This window comes from Eumetopias jubatus, unplaced genomic scaffold, assembly GCF_037043125.1.
Source record: "Eumetopias jubatus isolate StellerSeaLion01/CBP00866 unplaced genomic scaffold, mEumJub1_p1.0 scaffold_17, whole genome shotgun sequence".
NCBI classification, from domain to species: Eukaryota; Metazoa; Chordata; class Mammalia; order Carnivora; family Otariidae; genus Eumetopias; species Eumetopias jubatus.
In genome coordinates this window covers 71,938,320-71,962,512 of record NW_028274823.1, presented here as the reverse complement: position 1 = coordinate 71,962,512, position 24,193 = coordinate 71,938,320, and the positions used below count along the sequence as shown (strand labels likewise).

The 24,193-nt window shown below is 40.5% G+C and overlaps 1 protein-coding gene across 5 annotated transcripts in view; it reads left to right on the top strand.

The window, feature by feature from the left end:
* The window catches only part of TTC13 (tetratricopeptide repeat domain 13), a 91,333-nt gene that overhangs the window by 21,197 nt on the left and 45,943 nt on the right, over window positions 1–24,193 (top strand). For 3 of the 5 annotated variants that reach the window (XM_028104549.2, XM_028104548.2, XM_028104553.2), the window contains exons 2-8: window positions 1,195–1,289; window positions 4,980–5,055; window positions 7,461–7,531; window positions 17,431–17,496; window positions 19,216–19,308; window positions 21,963–22,079; window positions 23,008–23,118. In XM_028104549.2, the coding sequence (XP_027960350.1) occupies window positions 1,195–1,289; window positions 4,980–5,055; window positions 7,461–7,531; window positions 17,431–17,496; window positions 19,216–19,308; window positions 21,963–22,079; window positions 23,008–23,118 (629 nt within the window). The remainder of the gene's footprint in view (window positions 1–1,194; window positions 1,290–4,979; window positions 5,056–7,460; window positions 7,532–17,430; window positions 17,497–19,215; window positions 19,309–21,962; window positions 22,080–23,007; window positions 23,119–24,193) is intronic. The other 2 variants (XM_028104551.2, XM_028104550.2) reach the window with 1 other exon arrangement.

The window sequence follows — 24,193 nt, the reverse complement described above, 5'->3', positions numbered from 1 at the left end:
TAAGGCTGAACTATATTCTACTATATGTATATGCCACGATGTATCCATCATCTGTTGAGCTATTTCTACTGTTTGGTTATTGTAGATAGTGCTTCTATGACGATGCACATACATGTCCTTGTTTGAGTCCCTGTTTTTAGTTCTCTGGGGTATATACCCGGGAATGGAATAGTGGGACTGTATGGTAATTCTATGTTCAACTTTCTGATGAGCCAGTAAACTGATTTCCACAGCAGCCACACCTCTTTGTATCCTCATCAGCAGTGCACAAAGGGCTCTAATTTCTCTACATCCTTGCCAACACTTGTGATTTCCCATTTTTGAAAAAAACATAGCCATCCTTGTGGGCATGAAGTGGTATCTTAATTATGGTTTGATTTGCAGTCTGTAATTAACAGTGATGTAGAACATCTTTTCATGTACTCAGTGGCGATTTGTGGATCTTCTTTGGAGAATTGCCTATTCCAGTCTTTGCCCATTTAAAAAAAAAAAAAAGCTTTTTATTCGTTTGAGAGAGAGAGCACAAACAAGGGGAAAGGCAGAGGGAGATGGAGAGACAGACTCCCCTCTGAGCTGGGAACTCAGTCCCAGGACCTAGAGATCATGACCCAAGCTGAAGGCAGGTGCTTAACCATCTGAGCCACCCAGGCGCCCCTCCTTTACCCATTTTTTAATTTGGTTGTCTTTTTCTTGTTGAAATCAGGAGATATTTATATATTCTGGATACTAGACCCTTAGTACATACCTTTTTTTTTTTTTTTAAGATTCTATTTTTAAGTAATCTCTATACCCAACATGGTGCTTGAACCTAGAAGCCCAAGATCAAGAGTCACACGTTCCAGCCAACTGAGACAGCCAGGTGCCCCTGTACTTATCTTTTAACATTAGATCTCCCTGGCTTGACTTTGGTCTCCCCTTTGTGATTTTTTTTTAATCTCTAGTAAATGCTGCCTGGTAGGAGATGTCTAACAAAGTTATCTTAACAACTACTATGTTAATGACTGGTTGTGAGGATATTTGGAAACCACAGAATGTTACATAGCTATAAAGTGGAAGATAGGATGCCCCTTTTAGTGTTTTTTGCTTTGTCCTTAGTTTGGTTTTTTTGGGTTTTTCACATGATAATTCATAGTTAGACACCTAAGAGCCATAAATTTAAGGTGAGGAGAATAACCAGGAATGTTTGCTTTGCAGAGTCATCCTTTTTGAACTTCCACGACTCAGACTGCGAACCCAAAGGACCACCACCCTGTGACTCATTACTTTCCCTCAACACTGAAAAGATTCTGGTATGCATCTTCCATACATGCTTTCTGTTTTTGTAACCTAGAGCCACAATGATGCTGCTTTCAAAAGAAGGAGGTCACCTCTGTTTATCAACTAGGGGTTGATTCCAGTTGGTTCTACTTGCATAAGATAAAGATAGGTCATCTGGTATTTAGTCACATTGAATTATTATGACTTATGAATTGGATGGTTGATCATTCTAGATCTTGTCCATTTTACTTTTAAGTTCCAGTGAATAAAGGGGGAGATCATGGCTGACCCTTATTTCTAGAAACCTCGTGTATTTGAAGGTATAATGTATCTTATTTTTCCAGCCTTTGCCAGTGTGGGTATCTTTTATGTTTTTAATTATTGATACCAGCCAAACTGTATGGGAGACCTCTCCACTCCAGGGCTGAGTACCTGGCGCTGGGTAACGTGTGTCTCTGCCTATCCACGTTAGCACGTACGCGCCTTCAGTCTCACAGCCTCTGTGAAGCTGAGTGGCTCTTTCAGTGCCCAAGGTTGACATATTTTTTTTCTCCAAGCCTTTTCCTTTAACATCTATGTAGATATTGTTTGCTTCTTTAATTTAAAATTTCCCTTTAGGATAGTCTTTCTTCCCCCGACAAAGCTTTGCCTTTGCATGTAAGAACTACTAAAAATAGGTAGAAATTGCAAGCTAGAAAATGATCAACAGATTTTACCTAATTCACTGCATAGCAGTCAACCTGATTTATGGAAAAACTTGAATTAGACTCGTCTCAAACCAGAATGGGCTATCTTATAAAGTAGTGAGTTGGCCATCACTAAAAACATTTAAGTAGAAATTGGGTGATCCCCACCTTGGATAGGCGATTAGATTCTTAGAATTATTACGGACAGGAATTCAAATATTTTCTACGTGTTGCTTTTCTAGTTTAAGATGGCACTAGCTAGTAACCTATGGGAGAAAGCTCATCAATCTTGGCCTTTCATTTTCCCTAGGTTGAAAATATGGGAGTCCGACTATTCATTTCTTCATTAATTCTCCAGATATTTATTTTGCACCTATTATGTGCCAGGCGTTGTGCTAAGTAAGTACTGGGAATACCAGAGTGAGCCAGCTAGCCTCAGTCCCTACGCTCGTGACTCCTAGTCACTAACCCGATAATTATTACAAATAAATGTAGAAGTATAGCAAAAGGTCAACATAATCTCCCTTAAGTTAAGGGGAGCAGGTAGAACAGCTTTCAGGAATTGAAACCTAAGCAGGGACCTGACGGATGGATTGGAGTTAGTCAACCAGAGAAGTGGGGCTGTGTGCATAAACTTCCTTGATCAGAGCTTCTCACTGCTGTCCACAGAGGATATCGATAGATGCGGCATTAGAAGTGGGAAGGATTCTTTCTGATCAGGAAATTAATTTGTTCATACTATACTTTCCTTCTCACTTCTCTCAAGTTTTATTTTTAATAAAATAAAAACACTTAGCTCAGGTATGGTCTTCAGTATACTCTTGATGTTGTTTGGTAAATGATTTCTTTTTATGGGATTTCATTTGTATTCTTTTCCCATATCTTTCTGCACAAAGGTTTGGCAAATGGGAGACTCTCATTGAATACTGGATTTTTTAAGCACTAAAAGCATTATTCATAGACTCCTTTTCTGGGCCCTCAGCAACTTATTAAGCAGATAAATCTTTTGCATCTGTGTGCTGATCTGTGACCGTCTGATAAAGAGGAAAGTCTCGTGTCTGGTCACACCCGGATGTCCATACTGTGATGTCTTCACATAATGTTAAATCTGCCGCTTCTTAAAGCTGTCTCTCAAGGATCCCGCTAAGACTTCCCGTAGCTGTGTGGAAGCTCCAGCTATGGAGCAAAATGAGAAGGAGCTGATAGAGTTTCTCTCTAGTCATCAGGGTTTTACTGGAAGAAATTGAGTGTTAAACATTCCCATAGTAGTAGAATTTTCAATGTTTCCTTTTGTCTGGAGTCCTAAATGGAATGAAGTTGAGCATTCATCTCAACATGGGATGCCCTTCTGGCCTATAGCCTTTAACTTGTGTTCTAACTCCAGAGGTAGCTTATTCTTGACCTGCTTTATTTATTTTTAAATTTAAATTCAATTAATTAACATATAGTGTATTATTAGTTTCAGAGGTAGAGTTCAGTGATTCATCAGTTGCATATAGTTCATCATGTGCCCACCCACCCCATCCCTCCCACCCGCCTCCCCTCCAGCAACCCTCAGTTTGTTTCCTACAGTTAAGAGTCTCTTATGGTTTACCTCTCTCTCTGATTTCATCTTGACCTGTTTTATAGGCAAACTAAATACTGTGCTGTATCTGAACATCAATCTAGATTTTGAGAGTATAGGGAGTATAAGTGGATATGCCCTGTTGCTGTTATTTGAGTCCGTGAAGCCCAAGGGGCCACAGTTCATTACTGCTAATGAACACCAATCGTTAGCTGAATAGCACATATAGTAGTTGGAAGAGCGTCTCATGTAACATGATTTGGCCTATATATATGCCTGTAGGCGTCTGTACTATGCATTTTTAAAAAGAGGAACTCAGTTAATTGGGATGTCACTGGGTTCTAATCCTGTGGTTTTGCCAAAAACCACAAATCTTTAGTCTCTCACTCTCTTAGGTTTTGCTGTCTCTGCATGCATACAAGTTTTAGTCATGTCTTAGAAGAATCCAGTATGAAGTAATCACTTTAATGTGTACCCTGTAACGAAACGTATCACAAGTTAGCATCAACGGCTGAACCTTCTGGTGAAGTCACAGCTGTAGTATCAGACATGATTTGTCTCCGAAACACCACAGAGCCGTCATTACATACAGTAGACCGGTACTGCCTGTAAAATCACTCCAGTTACTAAGCTAACTTATTTACTTCATTTTCCCCTGGTTTCCACTTTTGTTTTAGCTTTCCTGCCAAATGTGCGTATGTCTGTATAATTTCTTCGTAGGCAGATCTACTGCCTTCAGTAGGAGGGAGATGTTCATCATCTGCTGTGCTTTTTTTCACTAGAAATGGCTTGTTTCTTGGTCAGATTTTGTTGGTCCTTTGGTGGCATCATCTCTGTACAACTTGTAGCTCTTATTTCTAAAATATTTTTAGTTTAAAAAACAACATCCTGTCATCCAGCCTCATTGGAGGACTGATGGCTAGAATGTGATCTTCGCAACATGATTGAGGTCGTCGAATAGTTTCTGAAAACATGGAGGGAGCATGAAGCAGTCAGCAGGATGAATCCCAATGGGAGTGAAAAGGAACTTGTTCTTAGAAACAGAACCACTGGGGCGCCTGGGTTTCTCAGTCGGTTAAGCACCTGACTCTTGGTTTCAGCTCAGGTCAGGATCTCAGGGTCATGGGATTGAGCCCTATTTCGGGCTCTGCGCTCAGCACAGAGTCAGCTTAAGTTTCTCCGTCCCCCCCACCCCACCCCCGCCACACTTCCCCCGACTCGTGCGCTCTCTTTTTCCCTCTCTCAGGTAAATGAATAAATCAAAAAAAAGGAAGAAACAAATCCACTAATGATAGGGGAGGAGACAAATCAAGCTATGTGTGTGAAGTACACAATTGGTATTTATTAAAGTGAATCTTTTCTTCCATATAAATCAAATGGAGCTTTAATTTTTTTTAAATGCAGGTCTTCATTATAAGCTTTGTCTTCACTTGCGATAAGCTAAAACGTATGTTTGTTTGTTTCTGTTTCAGAGCCAGGCCAAGTCTATTGCAGAACAAAAGAGATTCCCGTTTGCTACGGATAACGACAGCACAAACGAAGAGCTAGGTGAGATCTGAATCTGGGGGAGGGGGTATTCCTGGGGCATTTGCCTAGAATTTATGATTCAGTGCCGAACAGGTAGGCAGGGTGGTGAGGGAGAGAGAACACAGACATTGGCTCTGCCAGTATGAGTGGTGTGATCTTGTGTGGGGCATTCAACCCTTGTGCGGGTCTATGCATTACATGTCAATATAATATGAAATAGAGAAAATACAAGGTCTGGAGAGAATGATCTGTAAGAACTTCTGTTTCTCTGGAAATTAACAATTATGGTAACGAGTCCTTAAGAGTGCTTATCATTCATTAAAGGTAATTTGTGCTGTCATCGAATAGGAACAACACAGAAGTTAAGCAGAGGAGACTCACACCTACTGTAATCTTCTGTGTAATAAAATAGCTTAGTGTAAGTTAATTTTACCGTGAGGCCTGTCAGTTCTTGTTGCGTCTAAGAATGTGGGTGTGGAAAGGTTGAGTTCATTCAGATCTGCAGAGGGGTCTTGCAGTTTGGCTTGCTGGGGGCCTGTTTTCAAATAGGCTGGTTCCTCCAGGGTCTGATATGCTTATTGTCGAGTCAGCTTGCTGTTGAAGGAGTGGAAACAAAATTGAATACAGGCCTGAACAGGGCAGCTGGACAGACTTCACAGAAGCATATGCTCCTGCCTGGTGCCTGGTGGCCTGAAGCGCCTTTGGAAATTTTTTCTAATTTATATATAATTATTTTATCCTTTCTGTGGCCATGTGCATTTTATATTAAGATGGAATACCTCGGGGTGCCTGGCTGACTTGGTAGATCTTGCGACTCTTGATCTTGGGGTCATGAGTTCAAGCCCCACACTGGGCCTAGAGCTTACTTAAAAAAACAAAAAACTGAACACTTCTTGTATTGGCTCCTTTGCTCTGTTAGTGCAGATAATTAAGAGCTGACTATTTTGAAAGTATTAATTACTTTTTGGTGATATTCTTTGAGTAGGCTTTGAGAATTAATTACCTGTTAAGAAATCAGATTTGGTCTTTTCTGAGGTCCTTGGGTTTTGGTCAGCCCCATATTCATTTATTAAGTCAGGAATTAAGGGCCCAGGATGTGCCAGGCCTGTTCTGTGCTCTAAGACTAATCCTACTAGACCTCTAGGCCCTGAGCTGGCTTAGGATCCTTCCTATTACAGTATTTTTTCCTTGGAAGAGCAGCTTCTGTCAACATAGGCGTTGCCAGGAGATGTGGAATTGCTGGATAGTAATGATTTCTGTGGGAATTCCAGTGTTTTCTCTATGTCTTTGGACTGCCACAACAAAATTTAGATCTTAATAGTTATTTATAGTTTTGCAAGATTTGGATTTTTTTTTTTAATGGATACTTTTGGGTTTTTCTCAAAAAAGTGTTTACTTTTAGATAGAAAGCTTTGAAAGCTGCATTTGATTTTATTTAAGTGGAGTTCAACAGCCTAGCTTTGGAGAACAATTTAAACGTGTTCCTAAGTACAGTAATATTTATCCCCTAAAACTGTATTCATTTTTATGGGTCACTCATTTCTTCTTGTGAAGAAATGTGATCAAAATAGTATTGTGTTGAGTGAGGAATACAATTTTTTCAGGGATATCTGAGGATTTAGGGAGTTAGGGCAAATTTTATAGATGAAATATAATGTAGACTATCAATAATGTAATGTAACATAGATGAAATGCAATCTAGACTATCAATAATTTATTGCATTTTGGACAGGTGAAAAAATTTAGTCCACATATTGCCGTGTATTAAGAGGTTGTCATGGATCTAATTACAAAATACCAATTACTGACACAATTTGATCAGAAACTACGTATGCATCTTTAGTGTATATGTTGGGTAGTGTTTTGACTATATTTTGATCAGAAGAGGTAGGAAAAAGACCACTGCTGTGTTGCGCTGGTGTGAATTAAACATTCTCTTAATATGTATTAATTTGAGCCTCTGCTTTTGTTCTTACTCAGTAACTGGCAGTAAGTTCAGCACCCCCCAGGGATTGAGATCTGTGAGGCTATTTGGTATTTCTCATAACTTTCACAGTAAAATCACATTGCCATGTTATGTGGTCTTTATTCAGGCTCATTACTAGCTCTTCTGATGTATCGATAGGAAATATCATAAAGGTTATTTGTATTTGAAAGTGAGTGATGGGCCTAGAAAAAGACAATTACTTCTTGTAGGTGATGTTTTATAGATGGCTTTAATAATTTAAATCTTGAGAGCACTGGAAGACTGCTAGCAGGTGCCGAGTGGTGGAAGAATTCAAGTACATCTTATTAACTTCCAGGTTTTCTTTAATTGCTTCTGGTCCTTGGAGCTGCCTGTTAGGACTCAGCAAAGAATTTAGTTACTGATTCTACTCAGAGATCCTTCATTCTTTCCTGTAATATTTATGTATTTTGTTTCATAGCTATTGCTTATGTGTTGATTGGCAGTGGACTCTATGATGAAGCGATAAGACATTTTTCGACAATGCTTCAGGTAATTTTTCCTCTTAATTATGAAATTTCAAGTTGATAGTCATGACAAAAATATGGACTTATGCGTAGCTAAAGTACTGCAAGAATACATTGCTTTTAGGATCATATGAGAAGGTAAAGGAGATCAGCCCCAACTGAGCATTTTCTTGATGCAGGCCTTGAAACAATGCTCTCATTTAATCTTTGCAGTATTAACTTTATTTTAAATGAGGAAAATGAGATCAAAGGAGGTAAAGCAATTTGCTCACAGTCTCCCCACCATCAGCTGAAAGACATGGGACTCAAATGCAGTTTAAAAGAAAAAAAACGAAAACTAGCTTAGTTCACTTTCCTCTTTACTGCGCTATCTCCCATAAGTTGTGGATGCTGGAAATTCTTGGACGTCCATATGTTTACTTTCCGTGCTGGAGCTGATCTGCATGTTTCCACTCGTGGATTTGTTTCTCACTGCAAAGTGTAATTGTGGGACTCTTCAGTGGAAGTACTGAACCTTTTCTGATTGATGGCTGCATTAAAATCTGGTTAAGATAAAAGGCTTGAACAAATGTCGAAGAGTTGCAAGGGAGACCTGTAATGCAGACTAACATTGTTGGCCTTATATCGCTTATCTTTTTTTTTTTTTAAGATTTTACTTATTTATTTGACAGAGAGAGAGAGACAGCAAGAGAGGGAACACAAGCAGGGGGAGTGGGAGAGGGAGAAGCAGGCTTCCCGCGGAGCAGGGAGCCCGATGTGGGGCTCGATCCCAGGACCCTGGGACCACGACCTGAGCCGAAGGCAGACGCTTAGCGACTGAACCACCCAGGCGCCCCTCCCTTACCTTTATTTAACTGTGTTCTTGTGGTGCTGGCCATTATCGATAGATTGTCGATGTGGCTGTGCAGTAGACTACAGTGAAGAAATGTGGTCTTTAGAGTTGAAGATACCCATGTTCTAATCCCCTTTGCTGCTTGCTAGCAAGTTATTTTATTTCCTGGCTCCTGGAGATAATAACCATAACCTCCAAAATTATTCTTGTTACGTTTAAATGAAATATTCTAGAAAGTCCTTAGTACCCAGTGCCTGGCATAGTGAGTTCTCAGTTAATTTTAGCTCCTCAAAGCACCATTCTAGCATATTCCTATTCATAGAACAAACAGATAATTTACAATCCAGCAAGTACACTTTGTTTTAAAATATTAATTTTGAAATTCTTGCTCTACTTTTTTTTCTTCTTTAAGCATAAAATTAATTATATTGACAATTCTGTCTTCATTCTCAAAAAAAATCATGGAGATCGTTTTAGTGATTACTTTAAAGTCCTCAGATCTGAACAGTTGTGTGTTTGAGTGCTCATATGGGATGACAATCTTCAGTGGTGTTTAGACTGTGAAGGGTAGATTATTAGTAGTTTTACAAATTGCCTTTCTGGTAGGCATTGCAGTATTTAAAAAGGTAAGCAAGCACTTCACACAATTAACACTTGGCCCTGGTTTGAAAGGGAGGTTTTGGTACATTTATGGGAGAAATGTTGGTTAATCTACGGTAACTAATAGCAGAAAACAGTGAGAGCTTGTGGATATATCAATGCATTCAACTTTTTGAAAAATATCGTTGTAGTTGAAGGCAGTATAACTATGTTAAAGAAAGAACTCTAAATAATAAAAAATTTCCTAATTCTGCCACTCTACCATTTTTGAAGTTTTTTGCTTACGACCTTTTCAAAGTATGCATTTGTGTTTTATAATCTGAATATGTCTACTATTTTGTATTACCTTTTCACTGAATTTTATACTGTAAATGTTTTTCAGTATTTCTCTAATCTTATGCTTTTAATGACTCTATACTATTGCTCGTGTTGTCCATTTATCGTTGTAAAACTTCTTTCTCTCGCCACTGCATTCAGAAAGTAGGTCAGAATTTCTCTCTTTGTGCCAAGAAAAGGTCTTAATACTGAAATTTGATAGAGCATGTTCATCAATATGCAATACAATGGGTTGCTTTCAAGTGAGAAATTTTTCTCTGAGAATGTGCAGTTTATAAGCTGGGACTCCTTTTCTGCTGATTCAGGCTGTTGATGGGGTAGGAACAGAGGATGGGGAGCAGCAGAAGTTCAAATACTCCTGGCCCAAAGAAGACAGAACTGGGCGACCATTTATAATGTATTTTTATAAAGGAACAAGAGTGGCTTTGGCTTTCCTGCTGGTGCTTTTCTTGGTGATTTCTGTCTTTTCTCCCTTTATTTTGGTGCTTCCCAACCTTTTCCACATCATGACACAGGTTGAAAATCCTGTTTGCCTGACCCACGGGAGTAAACAAGAGCAAATTTAGAGGCATCCGGATGGAGCTTGGTGAAAATGTGTCACATTTTCTTCATGTTACATAACTATGATAAATACAGAATATAAAGATTGATTAAAAAAATGGTAACATTCTTTAAAAAAGTTTTTTTTTAATTTTTTAGATTTTTATTTATTTGAGAGAGAAAGCACAAGCAGGGGGAAGGGCAGAGGGAGAGGGAGACGCAGACTCCCTGCTGAGCAAGGGCTTGATCCCAGGACCCTGGGATCATGACCTGAGCCGAAGGCAGATGCTTAATCGACTGAGCCACCCAGGTGCTCCTGTTCAAAAATTTTAATAAGAAACTCAGTCCTGCTTTTCCAGATGAAACTTTTTCATATTAGGCTTTATATTTGAAAGTGATGCACATGATTCCTATTTAGGAGCTTTTCATTGTTTTCTTCAAATTAAAATTCTTGATAGCCAATCTCATCAAGAAACTGCACAGGTAGGGGGTAGCAAGCAAGTATTCGAAGACGAGTTAGTGCTTTTTCCCCAATTGACCAAAATTTCTTTTCATATCATGAATCAGAATTTGCAGAAGTCAGCCTCTTCAAATTGTATTTTAAAAGCACGATCCTTTAAATCTAACTGCTCTTCCTTTTCTTTTACTGGCAAATGCAGTGGAACTGTTTCTTGCGGTAATGACATTGGTTTTTGTCCCAGCAATGCTTTTGCATGGCCCGGGTTCAGGAGGGCGGTTTGCTCAGCGCTGCTGCGCAGATGCCGCCCCAACGCCCTTCCCTCTTCCCACTAGGACGGGCCTGAGTATCGCCGCAGAGCCTGCCGCTGCGTGTCCACCGGTTCCTTGCAGGGCCTGCCACACCTGCAGAAACTCTGCGTCTATAAGCCAGCCCACGGCCTCTAGCAACTCTGTGGTGGCAGCTCCTGGCACACAAACTTTTCAGGGTTTCTGAATTCACGAATGCTTGACAAAACTTTTCTTTTGGACAGCCCGGGAGCTCCAGTATGCAGTAGCAGAGTGTGGACTCTGGTTCCATTCATAGGAAGCTGAAAACAAATGGGACCATGAGAGCTTGGATTGTATCAGAGTCACCATTTCTATAACGTCGTTTAATGTGACATTGGGATCTGTGCATGAGGGCTACTTACATTCCAGAATGACCTTTTGATATAAAGCTCTGAAACCTTCCTTTTGTCTTAGTTGTACCACGAGGAGTGAACTTAGACGATATTTCCACAGTCTCTGTTGTTGTGAGCTGTGTGTTTGAGTAGTTATTGAACTACGGGATATTTGGTACATCTATAAAGGAAAAAAAAATGCTCCTCAGGGTTTCTAACTGAACACAATTTCAAAACTTAATAGATCTGTCAGACTGCATTGAAAACTCTTGATTTAAAAGCTTGTGCATTCATGTTGTCTCTGCATACGTGTTTCTCCTGTGTCAGTGCATCAGTTGACAGTACTCTGGGAAAGTGGAACCATTTGCCAGGTGCCATGCTTCTTTGGTCCCCATGCAGGGCTCGGTAACATAAGTGCTGCAAAAATCGAATGAGGCCTTTGTTATTAATTGTGTGACCTTGAGCTCATCTGATTCAGGGAGAACTGAATTCATAAAAATATTTGTTTCTTATTTTGCGTTAGCAGACAAAATATAAAACATGCCCCTGCATATGATTTGTAAACATCCTTCTTGTAATTAGGTATGTGGGTCTTCCACTTGGGCAAAACTGAATCCTCATTACATTGCTGTGCGGTGACTTTTTTGACTTAGTCTTCGATTCATTGACTTTTGAATTTTAATCAAAAAGCCAGCCTTGGTGGTGGGAAAAATAAATTATTTGTAAAATTTAAAGTCACTATATAAATGGTATAATGAGGATAGTAAATTAGACCTTTTTGGATGTAAAAAATCAGTGTCTTGGGAATTGAGACATCTAAGTGTACATGACTCTGGTAAGGTAACTGTCTTATTATACCATGATTTTGCATTTGCATAAAGTAAGTAATATTGGAAGATTGAAATACTAGTTTGCATTTAAATCATTTAAAATTCTGAACACTTGATAAAATGTAAATATTATTAGACTTATATACTCAAAAATATTTTGAAAAATGGATATTCTGAGCCCAATTGCTTTTAGAAATAGACATTGGCTTTTATTTGAAAATATAATTCATTATGACATTTTGTAAAGAGTTTTGATTTCTTGTTAACATCCAGAGGTGGTGATGGATAAAATAAAATAATAAAGCTGTATCAATCAAGAAAAGTAATAAAATCCATCATTTACATTTAGGAACCCTTAATACTAGATTATAACTGAGATAACAACCACAGTGATCCTTTACAGATTCACCTATTTAGATTTTCTGTATTTAATTTATTCTTTCTTTTTAGATTTTTTTTTCAACAGCACAGAAGGATGTATCATTACCATTGTTAAATAATAGATTTTATTTCTTTTCTTGATTGGTACGACTTGTTATCTGTCACTGGCAGAATGGAAAGTCACTGCTGTGGTCATGATGAGACCACGTGGGGGATCTGGAGGGAGGGCTGGGGAGGCCACTGGTAGGGCCATGGTAGGATCTCTGCCAGTGGAGGCCGCACATAAAATCCTCAGAGCCAAAAAGATGATGGCTAAATGCAGGAAGTTGTCAGTGTTCAGATATTTTAACTGTTGCAAAGTTTTGAATGGCTGTTTCTTAAAGGTTTAACATTTTTTATTGCTATAAACACACGTAAATGCCCACATGAAGCCAGTCCTGTGGCACATCCGTCATACAGCTTTGCCTTATGGAACCCCAGATCTGGCTTTTTACCAACGACTACCCCATTGTTTCCGCCCAGGTGGTCCGCTTGCTTCCCCTATGAGAAGAACAGGCCCGGCTGAGCTGACCTCGATCTGACAGTCTTTAACATGCATTGAGATCTTAGCTGCCTAGGAAATGGCCAGTGTTTGTGGCTAACTAATAACTGTTATATATTAAGACTTATGTGTCAGGCACTGTGCTAGAGGCCACAGAGCCAAACATGACAAGACATTCCGTTGATATTGTGTGCCCATGGGTGACAGATGTGCAAATGCAAAATAATGAATAATGAGAGAATTACTTTAATGGAATTATATCCATTAAGAGGTTCCAACTTGACCCCATGCTCTCCCTGGATCCCTCCACATACCCTGACCCATAACTGAGAAAGGATCCCTAGTCGTGTTCTAGTGTTGTCCAGGTCAGTGGGTGGCACCCTCCCTCTCCACGGGATGACATGAGTCCACCTGCTGCACACATCTGTGCGCTACTTCCTTCAGCAATGACTCTATCTGGATGCCTCCCAAGTACCTCTGGCGTCCCTCTGCTGTTCCTGGCTCTGTTCAAACCATAGCCAAGCCACTATTATCTGCCAGATGACTGGCACATCCATGATTTCCTAGCTTATCACTTCATACCCTCCACACACACATGCATGCCATCCATGCATGTGCCCTTTAAACACACACATACTTCGCTGTTGCTTTTAAGTTAAAGACTAAAATCCTTAGTAAGGTCCCTGCCTACCTCTCCAGCCTTATCTTGGAGCAGATGCTATAATCCCTGCTTGCCTTGAGGCCTCCTCTGCCTGGACCAGCTGCTCTGACATTCCCTCACCCCCTGACACAGTTCAGCCCAGGTACTTCTTCCTCAGGGAAACCTTCCTGACTGTGTCTAATCTTTATGCATTTTCCAGAAAGCACCATTTACTATTATAGCACTTACTGAAGGTATAACTTTACATTTATATTTGTGATTCTTTGGCTAGGCAACAAGAGTCTTGCCTTCTGTCTTGTTTTTGCTTACTACAGTATTTCTAGCACATGGAACTGGACATGGCTAATAGCGGGCCCTGAGTAAATATTTGTTGACTGAGTGACTAATGTCCATACAACATATAGTAGGAACCGAGGCCTATTTATTTTCCAGGGGAGTCTGGAAGGAGTCAGAGGAGAGGTAGTGTTTGAGCTGAGGCAGTGGGTGGGCGTTCCAGGCAGGTGGGCTAGCATTTGCAATGTGCTGAACTTGGGAGAGCATCTTGTGTCTAGAGAACTGAAGTAGTGCTAATTTCTGGGGTATGAATTATGGGTGTAGAGTGGAAGGAGATGAGACTTCAACAGTAAGGCAGGAAAATGATCAATATTTTCTACAAAAGCATTTAGATGTTACCTCATTGTTTTTCCATTTGTGAGTTGCACCTTTTTAGTAGGGACTGAAATTGATTGGCAAGTGAAGACTAGCACATTTTTTTTTTTTTTAAGATTTTGTTTATTTGACAGAGAGACACAGCGAGAGACGGAACACAAGCAGGGGGAGTGGGAGAGGGAGAAGCAGCCTTCCTGCTAAGCAGGGAGCCCGAGGTGGGGCTCGATCCCAGGGCATGACCTAAGCCAAAGGCAGACGCTTAAGGACTGAGCCACCCAGGCGCCCCGAAGAAAAAAGTGAAATACAACTAGAATGGAAAATAGGTTGCATTGTAAATAGTAAGACTAGGTTTGACTTAGTGCAACTTTTATTTCTGATGTGTGTATGTGTGTGTGCGCGGGCATGTTATGGACGTATGTATGTGTGTACTGGGTGTATGTGTGTACTGGGTTAGAACGTAAAGTGCATTTTACCATGGGTTAGAGTAAAAATGTGTTTGAATGGGGCTGTGGGAGGTGTTGCAGAGCCAAGGAATAATTTCAGCCAGAGTGACATGATCAGATTTTGTTGTTAGGTAACTCTTAGTGTGGGTCTCAGACTGGATGGGAGGAACGGGAACGTGGTTAAGTTGGTTGCAGTATAGTAAGTGAGCGGGGGAGGTGTCCAACAGGGCAGTGGCTGGTACACTGGGTGGGGCGGGGGGGAGCGGGAGGTGGACTGTGTATTCAGGAGGTGAGACTGCTGGGATTTCCTGAGTAGGCGTGTTGGTGGGGGGATGAGGATGACCCCCGGGTGGCTGGCCCTGGCCACAGGGTGTATGGGGATGCCACTGCAGTAGAAGAACTGCTTATTTAAGTACACCTTTTTCCGATTTACTCCTTGGTCATCATAATTTTTTTTTTTTTTTTTCAGTTTTAGGAGGAAAGCTTCTTAGGTAGTCTATTTGGAGATGTTCCAAATCAGAGTAGGTGTTCCTCTCACTGGAGAATGTCCTCACAGGGGAAGAGCCATGCAGGCTCTCTGCCCCCTACCCCAGCCTGGACGAAGGGCTGTTGTGTGGACTCTTCTGTGTCCTGGCAGGTGCTGTTGACTAGGGAAACACATAAAGTCAGTCTTCATTTTATTTCTTCCTCGGGTCACTGTTTCTCCGGCTCCTCCTGCCCCTCTGTACCTGTACCCCTCCAAATGACTTGCTCTGCCTTTTTTTTTTTTTTCAAGCCAGGAAGGATATTTCAATGTTTAAACTGTTATCTCCACATGGCAGGGTGATAGGGTGCCCTTTACTTTCTTTTTTGTGCTTTTCTTCATTTTCTAAATTTTCCATAATTTATAATAAATATTCCAACTACTTATTTGAATAAAGTTTCGTATTTATACTAAAAATTTCTTTTCTATAATGCATATTACTTAAAACATCTTTTTTCTGACTACAAATGTATACACATTTATTTTAAGCCGTGAAAAGGAATACAGCAGTGTAGTAAGTACGATGGGAATGTATCTAGTAATCTCACTCCCAACAGAAAATTACTGTTAGTATTTTGGTGCGCTTTATTCTGTGTACATACTGACCCACACAATTATATATAAATATTTATATTTAATTAAATTTTATAAATAAAAGTAATTGCCATTCCTTTGTAGTTCTATTAACTTTTTTTCCATATAGCGAATAGCGTGGAGCCTTTCATGCCAGTCACGTGTAAGTTATAAATCACAACTCCAAACAGAACTGTGTGGAGCCAGGGAAGTGACTTAAATGAGCAAAGTGCATTGCCGTGACCTAGAGGTGATGGGTGGGCTTCCGGTAAACTGATGAATATACACCCCTCATCTAAAGAAGTGGCCGGTACTTAGCTCTAGTTTTTTTTTTTTTTTCATGTAAGAATGCAAAAATGTAGGCTTATCTTTGTTGCATTTTTTAGAAAGATTTTATTTATTTATTTGACAGAGAGCATAAGCGGGGGGGAGTGGCAGGGAGAGGGAGAGGGAGAAGCAGACTCCTTGATGAGCAGGGAGCTCGATGATACGGGGCTCGATCCCAGGACCCTGGGATCATGACCTGAGCTGAAGGCAGACGCTTAGCAACTGAGCCACCCAGGCACCCGCATGTTTTGATTTTTCAAGAGAAGTTAGAGATCTGGAATTGCTTACTTGAATTTTTCCAATTTTTATACACCTTGGGCTGGTCTGCTGGCTGGGCTGGGGCCAGTGATGCATCAGTTTGCTGCTTGATACAGGTGTACTGGATTCTGTTTAGTCTTTTGTTTTCCAGTATATGGCATCTTCTCCTTTATTCTTTCTCATTCACTCATTGTTGAGGTTGATGTGTCTTTTTCTTACAATATGGGCAGACTCCCTCTCAGATTTGAAACTGAACGGTAGATTAGTCTATAAAATGCCTTGTCTGGTACTGTTCTGTTAGATTCTCTATCTCTTTTTTTAAGATTTTATTTATTTTTGCACACGCGCGCGAGAGAGAACGAGCAGGGGGAGGAGCAGAGGGAGAGGGAGAAGCAGGCTCCCCACTGAGCAGGGAGCCCGATATGGGACTCAGTCCCAGGACCCTGGGATCACGACCTGAGCCAAAGGCAGGCGCTTCGCTGACTGAGCCACCCAGGTGCCCCTGTTCTGGTAGATTCTTTAGCAGTGTCAAGAGTTTCACCCCCAAACATATAGCCAGAGGCTGTTTACTCTTCTTAAATGTAGGGGGAGGATTCAGAGAAGTGGTAGAAATTGCAGAGGCTAAATGTAGAAGAGAGGCATTTCCCTCACGAGGTGGGCCGGTTCATACCACCTGTTTGGGGAGGTGATGGTGGGGCAGCGGACCCCTGTCCTTGGGCCCAAGGGTGGCTTTATCTAGTCCATCTGGGGCAGCTTGCAGAAAGGGTCTGGTTCCTATTTGGACACATAGTATAAAGGACTGCATTAACCCCAGCAGACTGTGGAGTGGACTCATTTCTTGTTGCTCAGTGGGGCAGGCACTGAGAGGTTCTTCCCTTTTCAGATTATTTCGTGACTGTGAGGGGAACAAACCAGGAGGAGGCACTACCTAGTGCTTCACTCCTAACCGTTTACTTCCCTGAGCCTCCATTTCCCTCTGTGAGACACGATCGCGGATGCTGCTGGTCATAAGAGTTTTTGAGAGGATTGCATTTCAAATGAGATAAACCATGTGACAGAAACTAGCACAGGGCTCCCTAATGTTGGTTCTCTTTATTATTTTTTTAATGCAAAACTCTTACTATGTGTCTCATGCAAACGAGCTTCAAGAACACAGGCTCTTCTGATTGGGGATTGCGCGTATCCACGTATGTGTGGTGGTAGCATAAAGTAGAGCTTGTCACTTGGGGCATTAACGTGCTTTAAGCAGAAACTGATTTTTTTGTTTTGTTTTGTTTATAGTTTTTGACGTGTTTCTGTTTTGGTCTGACTAGGAGGAGCCTGATCTGGTTAGTGCAATTTATGGCCGAGGGATAGCCTATGGAAAGAAGGGACTACATGTGAGTATGGAATAGCTCTGCTTGCCATAGTGCCTACATGACCTGACCCGGACCAGGGTTCCGACAGAACCACTCCCTGTTCATTGAGCTCTGATGGACACGCAGTGGTATCACGCCAGTTCCCAGATGCGAAAATGGAAGGAGAGAATTTACTCATGATCACATGGCTAGGAAGGGTGGGGTGGACTGGGAATCTCTACCCAGGACTTCTGGAAGTCAGTCTCACCACACTTTCTACTCCAGAAGGACAGCCTTTGCCAGCCTAAACTTTATTTGGTGATGAGCTGGACATAGACCAAGGAAAGCATGAGACCTTGACTGAATTCCCAAGAAATAGTCGTTGGTAAAAGTGGAGTCTAGGTATCCATAGCGCAGTAAGACTTAGATTTTGTTTCTTTCACAATTTTTTAAAGATTGAATAGAAGAACCAAAGGGTTTTTTTTTTTTTTTGGTAAAATTTATTTTTATTTGTTATCATATATTATATTTTCCCCAGATAAGTATATTGTTGTAGCCCTAGTTCCCTTATTTCTCTGGGGAATGCAGAGGGAAGGTTATAATAATTTTATTTTATTTTTAAAGAGATTTTATTTATTTACTTGAGAAAGAGAGAGCACAAGTGGGAGGAGGGGCAGAGGGAGAAGCAGACTCCCCGCTGAGCAGGGAGCCTGATGCAGGACTTGATCCCAGGACCCTGGGTTCATAACCTGAGCCGAAGGTAGACATGCAACTGACTGAGCCACCCAGGTGTCCCGATATAATAAATATATTTTACTCAATGAAGGCACCATGGCATAAAAATGAAGATTTTCCTGAGATTATATAGTAAATAATGAAATAGTTTAAGATTCAGATCTCCATATTTTCAGTCTAGAACATTATACATGAACTTTTCTGTTGCCTTATTGTATATTAGAAATATTCAAATAAAATGATGATTGATGGAGAAACATCACTTTTGTGTCTTTGCCAATTTAGAAAATTGTACTAATCGGGTGCTGGCCTATTGGAGAAATTTATATACTATTCGTATACTTCTGAGACATAGAGGACTGAGAACAAGCCCAGATTTGGGGATGACAGAGGTGTTAGGAAGGAAACAGTGTTACATGAGAGCATCAGTAAATGACAGCAGTTGCCCTAGTGAAGGTCAGAGATAAGTTTCTTCCTAATTCTCATCTCTAATATTATATCTCGACATGAAATTTGCTTGTATCTTTAATGTGTTTTTAATGTAAAAATAACATGCTCATATTTTTAATATAAGAATAACATGCAGATTTTAAAGAGAACTTACCTAGACTTGCTAAGGTGTAGGTGTGTGGGCTTAAGGGGTTCTGATTGACACTGAGTCGGCCCTTTGCTGTCCCCACACTGCCACTGGTCAGCATCATTCTGCATGCTGGTGTCCATCCACATCCTCACCCCTCGAAATTCATTGATTCGGTATTTAAATAGGTTAAATTTAGAAAATGTCCTACCATCAGTGGAACTGGTGATATGTAGCCAGGTCTAAGGGGCTGTTGATGGGCCAGTAGACTTGATTGAGTTAAATAATTATAACTTATTTAAACCAGCAGATCTTTTGTAGAGAAGCGAGGTTCATATTTATTTCTCAATACGTAGTTAACATCATTACTAAATTAGCTTTTTCAGAAAAACTGTTCAACCTGGTTTTGAGTAACAGTGTATCTCATACTGAGCTAATGCCTTTTCAAGGACATTAAGAATGCTGAGCTTGCTCTGTTCGAACTGAGCCGAGTAATTACCTTGGAACCAGATCATCCAGAGGTATTTGAACAGCGAGCAGAAGTGAGTGTGGTTTTCTTTCTCCCTCTGTCATTACTGGACTTTTTTTTTCCTATTATCTCATTACTTGTAAATTTTAAAGCTCCCTGATACCTATTGTGTTTTCCTCCATAGGTACTGAATGCCTTTAAACATGGTTGAAATTACTAGAAAACTGTGATGGGCTGAGTGATACTCCTGATTTAACATTTAATAGTAATATTTAGTATTAAAATATGTGGTTATGACACATACTGCTGTCAGTGTTCATTAAAAAATATATCACACATCATGTTTACTGTATATATTACATACTTTAGCAAAACTCTATGACAATATGGTCAAAATGAAATTTATAACCATTAAAAGTGTGTGTGTATGTGTGCGTGCGCGCGCGCGCGTGTGTGTGTGTGTGTACACTTATATATTTGTGAGATGTACTTATCTACATAGAGACGTAGATCATGTAAGGATGACCACAACCAGTCCTTGGAGGAATTTAGGACTTGTGGAGACAGAGGTAACGTGGTGAAAATCCCAGGTAATATTTGTCAGGAGACACTAAGAGGAGGTGCTTCTTGAGGAACAGAAAGGCGTGCCTGTCGGGGCTCTGGGGGAGGTTGGCAGGGGCAGGTGTGGGGGTTGTCTGCGGAGGCCTCGCGGAACAGGTGCCGCTACAGCCAGTCGGAGCCCACGTCTTGGGGGACAAGGTGGAGAATGGTGTGTGGAGACGCATTCCTTTTAATGTTTTTAAATGAAACGTGTTCATCTTATCGTTTGCATAATATAATAGTAAACTACCCAGGTTTCATTTTACTGTTCATTTAACCATATTAAATGCTTTGGAATTTGTTAATGTATTCAATCTGGAGAAAACTTAACTTTTAATCATCTGACATAATGGGATTTCATAGTTCAACTAAAGGAAAATGACTTCCCCCCCCTTTTTGGGGGGAGAAAACTTAGAAGTAAAGAAAACACTAAATGTTTTAGTAATTTAAAAACTGTATTTGTGGTGTTTGTATTCTCAAAATTATAGTCTCTAAGGTTATAGTTCAGTTTCTTAAAGGGAATTTTATGTTTTATTGGGAATTTGGGTTTCTGAATAAAAATTTTTCTCGATTAATGATACAGTTCATTATCACTTGTCTATTTTGGATTGCAACCATAAGGGTTAAGTGACTGCAAGTTGTTACTGCACGAGAACCTTGTTGGTATTTAGGGTGAGCGTTTGGTGGCCAATTTGGTGATATCTGCTCTGGGGAGGGGTGCTGATGCTTTTTCCCTCCATTACTCTGATGTTAAAATGTTATGTTAAAGCAAGAACTTAAGTGTACATAGAAAGAAGACTTATTTAGCAGCTTTAGAAGATTTGTGTATCTAATAAAAAGCTAGTGGTGTACCCCAAAATGATATTGGTAATCCAAAGAGTAATTTTTGATGATCTTAAATATATACATATATATATATACATACATATATATATATATATAATATTCCCCTTTTCTGGCCCTGTTGGGCAGTAATATCACTGCAAACTGATTTTTCCAGCTTATTATAGCATATCATTTATATATGTCAGAAATTATTTAATGAGAGATCTTTCTCTTTCATACTTGCTGAAATAGCCTATATTTAATGAACACAATTTAACCTTTTTTAGTTACTCAGGTAATTATTATTGCGCTGGGGTGTGATGATTCAATTATGTACCTAGGGGTTAATAAACTAGGTAGGGGTGTTCTTCCTTCCAAAATATAACCCCAGACTGCTATGCATTTTGAATTCTCAGGTATATATTCCTTAATTCATTTCTTTCCTTTTTCTGAGCTGCCATTCTTGCCACTGGTGATGTGCCTGCCTGAATCCTCTCTCTTTTGCTGGTTTTAAGTTCCTGCAGAGTAGGAAACCACATAGTAAAACCTGATGGAAATGACCTATATCATGAGAACAAAATTAACCCTAATTTCAGGACATTTGCTCAGGGTGAAATGCTTGAGCTTGATTGCATGAGTACTGATACCCATTTTGGATTTTCTTATGTCTTTTTGGTGTACTTTTGCGTTCTGAACTGTCTTCTGTGTTGTCATTTTCACCTGCACAAGCTCATTGCTGGATCACAAGGGCTTTCCAAACAAGCTTGCAGACATAGGTTCTTCTGCTCTGTAGATCGTGACTGATGAGCTGAGAGTTAACACAAAGGGGCTCAGGAGACACCTGGAATCTTAGAGATTGTCAGCCAGCACTTTCTACCACAGAGGACATAGCTAAAGGCCATGGAGGACTCTAATCTGTGTCCAACAATTTCTCTATTTCTAATGGTTCAAAGTTATCTTTCAGATTAACTTTGAAATACTAAATTTTGTTTTGAAAGAGGTTGAGAAAAAAAAAATGGTCCCATTTCAAGAAAAGCAACATCTGTTGTAACTTAGAACGTGAAACCGTGACAAAGCAATTGATGTGGTTATAGTTCATCAGCGTCCCCCTCAGCTAGACAAAGACTAGCGGCCCCTTGGCCTGTTGACTTTGACCCTCACTATGTAGTATATGGGGTCAGGGATCCTTGTCCACCAAGAAAGTGGAGTGCGGTAAAGTAGAATTGAAAAGTCAAAAACGTTGGCAGTTTTGGGGTTGATCACTGGAAGATTTCTACCCTAATTACATTTTTGGGTTTATAGATTCTGTCCCCTCTGGGACGAATTAATGAAGCAGTGAACGATCTCACCAAAGCTATCCAGCTTCAGCCCTCAGCACGGCTGTACAGACACCGGGGGACCCTGTACTTCATATCAGAGGTGAGTTGTTTTTGCCTGGACACATTCCCTTTTGTTCACTTTTCCGTTTACTTTGGAAAGCTACTATTTGATAGATTTGGTTTGGGGGCTGTATAATAATATGTTTGTGATAAAAGACAGTTAAAAAAGCACTTCCTTTAGCTGAAATTGAACCCAGTAGAGAAATGTTAAGTACCAAGAGCACATTTTCTTGCTTGAGCTGTCAGCAGTAACTAATTCTAGACTCGGGGGAAAAAAAGAGAGAGAAGAGAAATTTGGTTCATTGACTATACTTCAGCTTTTTCTGCAAATGTCGGCATAGGGAAATGGGTGTGCATGTTATCGATGTGATGATTGAACTGATAATCACACCCAAGAGCCAGAACTAGAACTAACATGGTTTCCCAAACTGTAGCTTCTCTGTGTAAGTGACCCGGATCCGGCAAGGTTATCGTTTATCATCATAATGATATTTATGGTTGCCACAGTTATTTTTGTGGGTTTACGTCATTTTAGTAACAATTTTCTGTTGCCAAAGAAAATAGGTTTGAAAAAGTCTCAGCATAACATATTTTAAGGTTGACCTATGGCATAATTATTTGACAAGTATTCAGTGTAATAAGATGATAGTACCAGAAAATAAATTGTCAAGTTTCTCTAACAGATTGTAACCGTAATACTATTTTTTACAAATAATCTTTTTGTAGTTGAGACAGTCTATTTAAATTAAACCTTTGGGGTTTTTTCCCATCAATTTCCTAAGAAAATCAACTTTCAACAAAACAGGGTAAGAATTCAGCTGATATTTATAGATATGAGATGTTCCCTTTAAAGCCAAAAAGGACACAGAATGAATTGGGCTGTTTTTTTTTCCTCGACCAGTCAAAAGTAAGAAATGTCTGAATGTCTAATGAATACTACTTTTTTCCCCCTGCTCTCCTTTTTGTAGGACTATGCAACAGCCCACGAAGACTTTCAGCAGTCCTTAGAACTGAACAAAAACCAACCTATAGCCATGCTATACAAAGGTCTAACTTTCTTTCACAGAGGACTTTTGAAGGTGAAAGTGTTGTGTACTGTGTATACAGTGTCATGATTCTGCTTTTCTCTCACGGTGGGAGGACCTTAGTGGGGTATCGTTTGGCGTGTTTTAAAATGACATCTCACGTGTCCATCTAATCGGTTTATTTTAGGAAGGAGTTGGAGTCAACATACTGATTGAGTTCCTACTATGTGGGAGGTACTTGGAGGAAGGCGCAGGTGGAGAAAGGATAAAGGCTTAGTGAGAGGGAGAAAGAATTCTTCACACTTGACACTGAGAAAAGATAGAGTTTACAAAGTTTTCTTCCACCTATAATTTATCATATGGTAGACACACTAAAAGAAAGTAACATGAACAAAGTGCCTTGGCAACCGAGATAAGAAAGATTCACTTAAACTGCGGCATTAGAGAAGGTTCTAGAGAGCAAGTGGATCTTGTCCTGGGCCTTGCAGGTGGAGTGGCTTGGGGGCAGCAAGCTACTTCAGGCAGAGGAAAAGCATGAGCACTGGCATAGAACATGGAGATACAACCAGCTTGTGGTGTAGCAAATAGTCGGGTTTGAGCGTAAGGGAGATGAGGTGGCAAATGGGCCGAGGGGAGGCCCTGAAATGTTTAGAGTGCTATGCTGAGCATCTTGACATTAATTTGTAGGCCCAGAGGAGATGCAAACTCTAGATCTGGGGGAAAGTGTGTCACTGAGAGCCAATCTGCCATGTCGGAAGAGGATTCTGACACGCCAGTGACTGGGGAGGTTAGGGGCAGAGGGCCACGGGGAGATGTTGGCAGCGTCCCCGGGGTCAGAGCTGGAGACCTGATCGGGCCTTTGGGGGCTGCAGGAGCAGGCCTGGAGACAGCTCTCCAACAGGCACGTTGCTGCTGCCGCTTGGGCACCGCTATTAGTGGGGAAGGAGTTGAAGGAAACAGGAAAGATGTTGTCCAAGCCCACTGACATGTGGGGTGGCAATGTCACCTCCAGCCTGTCCCTGCCTCCCGCCCTTGGTCCAGCCCCGAGTGTGCTTGGGACCTATTGTGCAGCAGCCTTGCTGTGGGGCAGACACCCAGCTGGGAGCCAAGAGTGGAACTCTGGTCCTCA